This window comes from Labeo rohita, chromosome 25 (genome assembly GCF_022985175.1).
Source record: "Labeo rohita strain BAU-BD-2019 chromosome 25, IGBB_LRoh.1.0, whole genome shotgun sequence".
NCBI classification, from domain to species: Eukaryota; Metazoa; Chordata; class Actinopteri; order Cypriniformes; family Cyprinidae; genus Labeo; species Labeo rohita.
In genome coordinates this window covers 27036299-27048798 of record NC_066893.1, presented here as the reverse complement: position 1 = coordinate 27048798, position 12500 = coordinate 27036299, and the positions used below count along the sequence as shown (strand labels likewise).

Genomic DNA, 12500 nt, shown 5'->3' with positions numbered 1-12500 from the left:
GTGATGCCCAGTAGTTCTGTCTGATTGGCTGAACATTGGTAGGTGTTTCATTATGTACAAAATCCTTAGAAAAGGAAGAAAACCAAAGGGCTGCAGGCAGAATTTGGTTTCCCACCGAGTGTTCAGGAAGAGTCTTTATTTTCAGCCGCCGGGTTTGGGCCAGTAACCTTTTTTTTTTAGGGGGTTTTCCATGTGCCGTCCATGCCTAATTAGACAAAGGTCATGCCACCATCTGACCCAAACAGTTCAGACCTTGTTAACGACCATTTCCTTACAAAGAAACTCAGCTTTCAATGTCTCATCAAAATATGAACTCAAAATATGAAGCTTAGATCTCATTTATATAATTTATTAATTCAATTTATTTTTATAAATTTTAATTCTAACAATGTTTTATAATGTTTAATTGGAAATTAATAATTATTAGGCTAAAATAACCTGAGCTGGCATCCTAATTTATATAATTTATTTAAAATATTTATTCATTCTTATACCTCTTTATTCATTTTAAAAGCAATTATGATCATATTTTAATAATGTTTAATTAAAAAAATATTTTATGATATATAAGTATCTTGGACTGAAAAAAAATATAATTATTTAGTACATTTATTCATTTTAAAAACTGTTAATTATGAAATTAATTATAACAATATTTTATAATGTTTCATTAAAAAAATACTAAAAATCTGAGCTTGTAACCACATTAATTTATATAATTTATTTATTTTCATTGATCTTAATTATAGCAATATTGTATAAAAACATATATTATTATGATTGTAATATTGTACTCTAAGATCAAATAATCTGAGTTGATATCTGCATTAATTTATATAATTTCAATAATATTTTTATTTATTCTTATACCTCTTTGTTAACTATTAAAGTAATTCTAATAATATGATTGTTTAATTAGAAAAATATAGTATGATATATAAATATTTTATGCTAAAATCAAATAATCTGAATTTTTTTAATATAAATTATCTAATATATTTATTCATTATTATTCAATATAACAACATTTTATTATGTTTAATTAAAAATACAGTATTATGATTATAAATATTTTACACTAAAAAATTAAAAATCTGAGCTTGTAACCACATTAATTTATATAATTTGTTCATTATATTAATTTTAATTTATCTTATTTATAACAATATTTTATAATGTTTAATTGTAAAAATATATATTATTATATTATAAATATCTTAGGCTAAGATCAAATAATCTGAGATGGTATCCACATTAATTGATATAATTTTTATAATGTATTTGTTTATTCTTATACCTCATTAATAATTAAAGTAATTTGAATAATATTTTTGTTTAATTAGAAAAAAATGTAATATGATAAATAAATATTTTATGCTAAAATCAAATAATCAGAAAAATAATTAATGTATATAAATTATCTAATATATTTATTCATTTCAAAGCTGTTGATTATAATAGGAATTCTAACAATATTTTATGTTTAATTAAAAATATTATATTATGACTTTAAATATCTTATTCTTATTATTAAATAATCTGGGCTTGTAACCACATTAATGTAGAATTTATTAATTCATCTAGTTATTGTCACAGATCTTAATTCTAACAATATTTTGTCATTTTTAATTGTAAAAATATATATTATTATGATTATAAATATTGTAGGCTAAGACAAATAATCGTTGAGCTGATATCCACATTTTTGTATATAATTTATTTAATATACTTATTTATTCTTATACTTCTTCAATGAATATAAAATTGTTATAACATTTTATGTTTAATTAGAAAATTGTGATATATAAATACCTTATGCTAAAATCAAGTAATCTTGAAAAAAAGTATGTTACATAATATATTTACTCATTTAAAAGCTACTAATTATTTATAAATATTGTATAATATTTAATTCAAAGTTATAATATTATCATCATAAAATCTTTGCTAAAATCAAATAATCTGAGATAGTATCCCGATTAATAATAGAATTATTATTATAATTTTTTTTAAACCTTAATAACTCTAAAATTAATTATAACAATTTTTACAATGTTATATTAGAAACAAATATGATAAGAAATTTATGTTGTAATTTTAATAAAATATATGAATATATTTGCGTCTAATGTGCATTGGAAATCAGCTAGATAACGCCTTTCTCATTGATGAAAAATATATTTTTATATTTAAATAATATATTGTTTTATATTTAATCATATATTATAATATAATATATTAACTTAATATAAATACACAACAAATGGTTATAAAAAATTGTTATTGCTAGTAAATTTTACTAATTAATTACAAAGAAACAGCAAGTAGTGCACTGATTGATCATTAAATAAAAAAATTAGAAAGATTAAAACAGTGTATATTTAAAACAGTGCAAGCTGCAGTTTTTTAAAGGCTATAAGAGATATTAATGGCTGCTAAATGTTTTCGATTTAGCCAACATTTTGGCAAAAGATAAGTACATTTTTGGACCCTGTTCTCCTACTGTTTCTCCTCGCACGCCATTTGCTGTCCGTAGTGACGAATCTAGTGCTCATGTCCTAACCACAAACCTTACACTGTGCCAGAAATGAGCTGGTTAGCTACAAATGCTGAAGAGTGGCTGGTAAAAGCGTAGATTCGTTATAATGCAGGAATCCATCAGACGGGACAAGTCACGGCAAATCTAACGCTGCATGCGGGGCTTTAACACAGAAATCTAGTCCGACAGCAACCCGAAAGCATAAAATAGCTGCTCTGTCAGCAAACCAACAACCTGAAATGCTTCAAATTTTGTCGTAAAATGTGACAGTACCAGACTATTTGGCTCAGCTCAGGTTCTCGTTTACAGGCCAGGTTTGAGCTTTATCCAAATGCCCGTACAAACCTCTAATCTGCATGTCTGCGTGTGTGGGAATCATCTGGTTTAGATTTGTCGTGCGTAATGTCTTTCCTGGTTTTTTTCTTTTGCAGAGACCACAGCTTCCAACTCGCTGGACGACTGCTGTAATGATGGCAAAAAAAGAGGCCAGGAGTTTCAGGACTGCACGAGTCTGCCGCTTATCTCCGAATCCACCACTTGCAGGTTTGTTCCTCGCCGTCTGAGATCTACAAAATTTCCACAGAAAACACTTTACATAGAAACAAATGAGTTAGTCTTGCCTTAAAGGAGTACTTCACCCAAAATTGAACATTTTCTGAACATTTATTCACCCTCAGTCCATCCAAGATGTAGCTGAGTTTGTTTCTTCAACAGATTTGTTGAAATGTAGGATTACATTACTTACTCACCAATGGATGTGAACGGGTGCCGTCAGAATGAGAGTCCAAACAGCTGATAAAAACATCACAATAATCCACAAGCAACCCACAGCACTCCAGTCCATCAGTTAACATCTTGTGAACAAATCTATTATTAAGAAGTTTTACTTCAAACTGTCCATAATCCATAATAAAAGTCATCTGGTCTGAATCTGCACAAATCAAGCGCCATTTACAAGCCAAAACAGTCCATAACAGCTCTAAACAAATATGTGGGTGGATTTTGATGTGTGAGGACAACAGGAGATGGACTTTTTCACTGGAGGAAGCTTTATTATAAATTATGAACTTTTGAAGTTTAACACATCTTAATAATAGATTTGTTTCTTACGAACATGCACCTTTTGGCTTCAGAAGATGTTAACTGATGGATTGAAGTGGTGTGGATTACTTGTGGATTATTGTGATGTTTTTATCAGATGTTTGGACTTTCATTCTGACGGCACCCATTCACATTCATTGGTGACCAAGTGATGCAATTCTACATTTCTCCAAATCCAAAGAAAGAAAAGAGCCCAGGAGTTGCAGGACTGCACAAGTCTGCTGCTCATCTCCAAATCCACCACCTGCAGGTTTGCTCCTTGCCGAGAATTCCACAGAAAAAGCTTTAAACAGAAACAAATCAGTTATTCTCGCCTCAGAGGAATAGTTTACCTCAAACTGAACGTTTTCTGAACACCCTCAACCCATCCAAGATGTAGATGAGTTTGTTTCTGCATAAGATTTGGAGAAATGTAGAATTACATCACTCGCTCACCAATGGATGTGAATGGGTACCGTCAGAATGAGAGTCCAAACAGCTGATAAAAACATCACAATAATCCACAAGTAATCCACAGCACTCCAGTCCATCAATTAACATCTTGTGAAGTGAAAAGCTGTGTGTTTGTAAGAAACAAATCCCTCATTAAGACGTTTTCACTTTAAAATGTTGCTTCCAGGTAAAATACAAGTCCACAATCCATAATAAAAGTCTCTGGTCTCAATCAGGAGAGAAATCTGCACAGATCAAGCACTGTTTACAAGTCGAATCCGTCCAAAAAACAGCTCTAAACAAACATGTGGGTAGATTTTGATGTGAGAGGACAACAGGAGATGGACTTTTTTACAGGAGGAAACATTGTTATGGATTTTGGAGTCATATTTTGGCCACAAGTAACAATTTTAAATTAAAATACCTTAATGATAGATTAGTTTTTTTTTACAAACATGCACCTTTTCACTTCACAAGACATTAACTGATGGATTGGAGTGGATTACTTGTGGATTATTTTTATGTTTTTATGAGCTTTTTGGACTCTCATTCTGACGGCACCCATTCACATTCATTGGTGAGCAAGTCATGTAATGCTACATTTTTCCAAATCCGATGAAGAAAAGAGGCCAGGAGTCGCAGGATTGCACAAGTCTGCCGCTCATCTCCGAATCCACCTCCTGCAGGTTTGTTTCTTGTGGAAATTTCCACAGAAAATGCTTTAAACAGAAACAAACCAGTTAGTCTTGCCTTAAAGGAATAGTTCACCTCTAAATGAACATTTTCCGAACATTTACTCACCCTCAACCCTTCCAAGATGAGGATGAGTTTGTTTCTTCATCCGATTTGGAGAAATGTAGCATTACATCACTTGCTCACCAATGGATTTGAATGGGTGCCATCAGAATGAGAGTCCAAACAGCTGATAAAAACATCACAGTAATCCACACCACTCCAGTCCATCAGTTAACATCTTGTGAAGGAAAAGCTGCGTGTTTATGAGAAACAAATCCATTATTAAGACGTTTTAACTTCAAACCGTCCATAATCCATAATAAAAGACATCTGGTCTGAATCAAGAGAGAAATCTGCACAAATCAAGCACCGTTTACAAGCCAAAACAGTCCATAACAGCTCTAAACAAATATGTGGGTGGATTTTGATGTGAGAGGACAACAGAAGATGGACTTCACTGGAGGAAGCTTTAGTATGAATTATGAACTTACATTTTGGCCAGAAGTGATGTTTTGAAGTTTAAAACGTCTTAATAATGGATTTGTTTCTTATAAACATGCACCTTTTGGCTTCACAAGATGTTAACTGATGGACTGGAGTGGATTACTTGTAAATAATTGTGATGTTTTTATCAGCTGTTTGGGCTCTCATTCTGACGGCACCCATTCACATCCATTAGTGAGCAAGTGATGCAATGCTACATTTCTCCAAATCTGTTGAAGAAATGAACTCATCTACATCTCCTATGGCCTAATTTTCATTTTTGGGCGAGCTATTCCTATTCAGGAATTGAATTGAACTATTCAGCGTTCAATCTCAGTGCCAGTCAAAGCCGATCGCGTTACTCTGGCATCAGACGCGCTTGCCTTGGCCTTCCAAGCGATGCGGAGTTTGTTTAAATGAGAGGGTGCGAGAAAAAGGTGGTGATGGTTTGGATCTTTCCGGTAGGGGGGCTCGCAGGAACGGGAATATTTCCAAATCCAGGAAATTCCACTGAGGTGAAACTCTAGTCAGACGGAGAAGAGCGAGCGACCCAAATAACAGGAAATCTGCAGATTATTTCAGACACCGAAAAGGGGAAAAACAAGTCCAGTAAGCGAAAGGAGACATTGCAGAAGACTTCTCCCTTAAAAGGCCGTTCGGAGGTGCACGACCACCACGGACGGCCGTCTTGGGCTTTCCTAGGAAAATGGATGGGCTGATTGTGAAAGAGGGTGAAGCAAGAGCGAACGAGACAAACAGCGATCGTCTTACCGTAAAAACTCGGCTCCATGCGTCAGCGCTGCAGTCCAACCTGGAGCAGAACCAAACAATGACGTCCTGCAGTCAAAAGTGTGCTCCACTTCTGCTCTCTAACATCTGTCCTGCGGTTTTAAATGGCCAGGAAGCAGAATCATTTAGTAAAAGTGAAATAAAAGGAATTTTGGGGTCATGCACAATCTGAACAGGCTTTCCTTGAAATCAGATGTCCTTTCGTCTGTTTAAAGTGCTGGATAGGTTACTTACAAATTGTAGTCCGCTACCGATTACAAATTACATGACGAAAATTGTAGTTAGTAATGTAATCTATTAGATTACACAATTTATTCAGAATACTTTAGGTCAGAGTATTTTTTACATAACTTGTGTATTACTAAACAAAAAAAAATAAAATAAAAATAAATATATATATATATATATATATATATATATATATATATATATACACCATAAAGACAGTAGAATTATTTATTTATATAATATTTATAATATAATAATATTAAATTATTTATATATTTATTTATATTTATATATATCATATTTCATATACATATTTACATAATAAATATATTTATATAATAATAATAATAACAATAATTATATTATATTAATTCATATATCAAAATTGTATATATACATATATATATATATATATATATATATATATATAACAGTTATTTATATAATATATTTCTATTTTTATCAAGAAACTATTTTTTTATTTCTTCTAAATTTTAAAAATTTGTAATTTTTATCAAGCAAACTAGGTTTCATGCGTTGATAAGAAGCTAATAATTAATATTATAAAAATGAAATAAAAATAAACAATCATAATAATAGTATTTTAACTGTTTACTTGTGAATAAATTATTATTAATGTAATTAATTACATATAATATATATATATTCAAAACTTTTTGAATTTTTATCAATTTTTAATTTTTATCAAACAAACTAGGTTTCGTTGATGAAAATGAATTAATATATATTATAAAACTGTAAAAAAAAAAAAAAAGTAAATAATTCACAATTTTTTTTTTTTTAAATAAACAAATCAAATTAAAACACACACACACACACACACACACACACAAAATATTTCATTTGTTTACCTGTGTGGCATGTGACCAACATCAATGAATCAATAAATTTTGAATAACATATAATTATTTAATAAAATTAAAAACTACTCTGATTGAGTATTTTAAAAATGTAATATAATTACAGAGACAAAACAAATGGTGTAGCAACAATTTTCACTCAAAAATTGCTAGTAAATTTCACAAGAAAATATTATGAAAGACTGAAAAAGTATTTTCTTGTAAAATGTAGTCAAAAAAATTGAGAAATCTTTTTTTCAGTGTATAATTATATAATACTATTATTACTTTAAGTACTAATTACAAGTACTTAATTTTGGAATCTGATTATGTAATCTAGATTACATATAATCACTTACTCACCAGCACTGTTTATTTATTGTTTTGCTGATATTCACAACTAGTCCACCAGAAAACTTTCTCAAGCACATAATGGACACTTTGTGCTCAACCGCAATAATCTGTTGGTTACCAGCCCAGATCTTAAACCACTCGCCGACTGACCCGATACAGCATGTCCTGGGCTGACTGTGTGTTTGTGTGTGTCCTGTAGGATCGCTCAGGAACAGTGCTGTTCTGCGGTTCTTGAAGACAACATATGCACCAGCGGCATCAACATGGCGAAGGACCAGGGAAGCTGTGACGCGCTCTTGTCCAGCAGCACGTGTGAAACAAAAACAGCTAAGGTGCGTTTGAGCGCGATTTTCTCAGCACATGCATATAAATGTTTGCATCTGTTATGAACAGATTTTGTTCGATACCAAAACTTAAAAAATTACATTTATTAATTATTATCAAACTTCACTATTTATAAAAAAATAAATATTGTGTACATTAAAGTATTTTTGTTATATTTTATATATATATAGTACATATATTATATATTATTATATTATATAAAAATTATATTATATTATATACGTATACGTGTAACTATATTTAAAAATATATATTTTGTAAATTATATGCAATTTTAATAAATCATTATTAGATTAAAATCTAAATTTATATATATAATATATATAATTTAATTTTATACATGTTTAATATGTTATATATAATATGCATTTGTAAATATATCATTATATATAACCTAATTATATATATATATAAAGTAAAATAAAATATTATTTAGTGTGTTTGCATATGTGTGTGTATATATATATATATATATATATAATTAGATTAAAATATAATTTACTATATATGTACTATTTTAACAAATATATTTAATATATATATATATATATGTGTGTGTGTGTGTGTGTGTGTATATATATATATTCAAATTATGTTTAATACAGCATTAATATATATATATATATATATATATATATTATTTTCAATAAATAAATATATATATATTTATTTAAATTATATACTTTTTTATATATTATTATTATTATATTAAAATATAATGTACTATTTATATAATATTTACTATTTTTACAAAAATATATTTCTTAAAGTTATATACATGTAATATATTATTAATAGATTAAAATAAAAGACTATATATATATATATATATAACTTTTTAAAAATATATATTTTGTAAATGATATGCAATTTTAATAAATCATATGTTATATATATACTATTTACTATTCTAAAAACATAATTATATGCATTTTAAATATATCATGATATATATATAAAATTATTATTATTATTATTTAGTGTGTTTGCATATATATATATATATATATATATATAAATATATTAGATTAAAATATTTACTATAGATGTACTATTTTAACAAATATAAATATTAAAATTATATTTTGAATACAGCATTAATATACATAAATGAATTTTAATTTAATATAATTTACTATACTTTTTTGGCTTTTTTAACATTATTATTACATGAAAATATTATTTACTATATACTCAGTCATATTATAAAATATATATAATATAAATAGTACAAATAAATTGTCAATAGTTAATATATATTGCCGGTTTATATAGTACGTATAACAAATTTTACTAATATCAATATAATAAATACATTTATGTTTGAAGTAATAAATCTATTTTAAAAATAAATATTGTAGAAAAGAACAGTTTAGTAAAAAAAAAAAAAAAAAGAAGAAGAAAAAAAAAAAAAAAAAGGAAAAAGTTATATATCTACAGTACATGTGTGTGTGCATATATATGTATATACATAAATTACTTCTGTTTAATAGTTCATACATGCATTAAAATGCACATATTTTTCGGTGTGATCTAAGTGTCCAAGTACGTTTTGTGGCTGTTGTACGTGTGTTGGGTAGAGAGAGCCTGTACGAACACGTCTGTGTTAGACACTCAGATCACAATAAGATGATGAATGTGGTTTTTAAGGCCCAAACTCTTCTTTATGTAAACTCAGAGACTGAGGGGTAAAAAAAGCCGTATTTCTCTCAGCACTGTTTACATTGAGCAGGAGGGAACCTGCCCACATTACAAAAGTGCAGGTTGTTTCTGTCAGCCTGCCGTTATAAATCCAGCTCCGATTATACGCACAGGCTCTCTGCCAAACCTCAGGATGAAGAATAGAGTGTCTCTTCAACGTTTAATACACACCTGAGTGCGTTTCGACATTACGATCCTCCAGGTGTCTGCCGTTTTCTAGGAAACATTTATCTGGGGTTGTCAGCGGGACTGTAAGAGTGTTTAAAAGCGCCTGTCAGACGTATTGCTCTGCGTTATTTATGCGTTCATCACTAACCACTGAGTCTAATTTATCTGACACAGTTCAGGCAGGTATTAGATGATCTTAGGACAAGTTTAAGCTCTTTTTAAATCACCAGAACTGTTTCCTCTAAAGGAGCGTTTTCTAGTGCCGTTTTCAATTCTCAGAAACCTCATTTGTTCAATTTATTCAACGATTCATGGATAAAAGATGCACATGCATTTGACTTAAAGGACAATTCACACAAAAATGTCTTGCGTGTCTTGGAAGACTGAATTTTAGCTTATTTTGACTTAATTTTCATTAAGTAACTGTACGTTTTATAGTGCACAAGTAATATGGACTACTTTTATCATACATTAATGCAGATTTTTGTTCATTTTGGAGCTTGACATTATTTTTTCATTAATAAATAAATTAAATTTATGCATAACACAGGAAAAAATTCTGCCAGATTCACTTCATTTTGTTATATTTTTCATAAATATACAATTAAAGCATTATGTGCTTTTGCTTCAATAAAGCAAAAATGATATTTATTATAATATATTCCTAATTACATATATATATATATATATATATAAATAAAAAAAAAAAAAAAAAAAAAAAAAACAAATATATAATTCTTTCAGGAAAAAAAATAGATAAAGTAATAAATATTATAATAAAATAATACATGATGTTTATTATAATATATTAAGAATTATATTAAAATAAAACAAAATCATGTAATTCTAGCCTAAAAATCAAACAAAAAGAATTGATCTTAGTCACTATATAGAATAATATATATTATTAAATGTAAAAATATATATTTTAAGAAATATATATATATATATATATATATATATATACATACAATTTATATATTATACACACACAAAGGAAAAAGTGATCTTAATACCTTATGTCAGTCTTAATGTTTAAAAAATTATATCACATTTTAAAAATATGTAAAAATTAATATCTATAATTCTAAATATTACGTGTAATATATATATATATATATAATTTAAAAAAACATTTATGTATATATATATATATAATTTTATATATAAATGTATAAATAAAAAATTGTTTATGGTGTATATATAATATATACTATACATAATATAATATACACTGTATATATAATATATGCAGTGTTGATGATGTATGTAATTTTATGTATTCTTATTTATATAATATATATAATATATATTATATATTTATATAATATATTTATCTGTCTATCTATAAATCAATAAAAAAATATATATACATGTATGTATATAATTTGATCCATCTATCTATAATTAATTAAAAACAAATATACTTACTTTTTACTTAATATATACAGTGTTGATAATACAATATATATATATATATATACACAATATATAATTTTAATATAATTAATATATCATTTTATGATGGATATAGATATATAATTTTAATTGTAATAAAATAATAATAATAAGTTTAATAATAATAAGTTTATATATATATATATATATATATATATATATATATATGATTTTAATGTTTTTTAATTAAAAAAACTAATTTGTGTGTGTGTGTATATAAATATATATATATTTTTTATATATAAATGTATAAATAGTGTATGTACTATATATTATCATATAATAGACACTGTATATCTAATACGTTTAATATATTAACGGTGTTGATGATATATGTATATGTATAAATGTGTATGTATATATATATATACTTTAATAAACAATTTACTATTAATACATTTGTATATAAAAATTATATATGTGTGTGTGTATACACACACACACACACACACACACAAATTAGTTTTTTTTTTTTAATTAAAAACAAATATACATTTACATAAATATACATTTTATTATAGCATATATACTATTTATAATATTATATACACTGTATATACAATATATGCAGTGTTGACGACCTATTCCTTTAATTACGTTGTTTACATCCATAGATTTCTATTTTTCCACATTCAGCTTTGTGCTTTTGCTGTAGAGCTACATCTTAATCTCTGCACTGAATCCAGAAAGATCTGCAGAAGTGAATTATCACTGACAGCATGCGTTTGAGTCCAGGATGAGACTTTATCTGCGTCTGGGAAAGCGGCCACGCTGCTTACGTCCTCTAGAGGAATATATTTTCTGTGGTGTTAAGAGTCGTTTTCTCTCTCTATTTCTCTTTCTCTTTCTCTCTCTCTTTCTTTTTCATGCTTCAGTGTGTGTGGTAGAAAAAGGATTCGTAGTTATTTAGCTCATAGGTGTGAATTCTGTTTAGTGGACAGACTACAACAAATCATCAAAAGACTAAAGACACAGCACTTCTTTGTGTCCGTATACCGCAGTAAACCCGACACTGTTCTGTTCTGAAACTTAGTAAACTACTTCACTGTCTGCTCCCTACATAGGCAGCTGCCTTCTAAGAAAGAGAACCTTATAAGTAACTATTTTGAAACGCTCTACACAGGCAGCAATATCAAGTGGAGCGACATGAATCTTTAATAAGCATAAAAATAAACGGCACACACATTTTGGCTAAATGGTTTTAATATGTTATATACAAATATTGTTTTATTGATGCTTTCCAGCACTTTGTCTAATATCTTTTCGCTTTTTCCAGTCTACTGCAATCCATTTTGGGATTGCCTTTT

General features: G+C 27.8%; 1 protein-coding gene across 3 annotated transcripts in view; it reads left to right on the top strand.

Moving 5' to 3' along the window:
- The window catches only part of fbln1 (fibulin 1), a 77779-nt gene that overhangs the window by 3632 nt on the left and 61647 nt on the right, over window positions 1-12500 (top strand). For all 3 annotated transcript variants that reach the window (XM_051099642.1, XM_051099640.1, XM_051099643.1), the window contains exons 2-3: window positions 2971-3082; window positions 7721-7853. In XM_051099642.1, the coding sequence (XP_050955599.1) occupies window positions 2971-3082; window positions 7721-7853 (245 nt within the window). The remainder of the gene's footprint in view (window positions 1-2970; window positions 3083-7720; window positions 7854-12500) is intronic.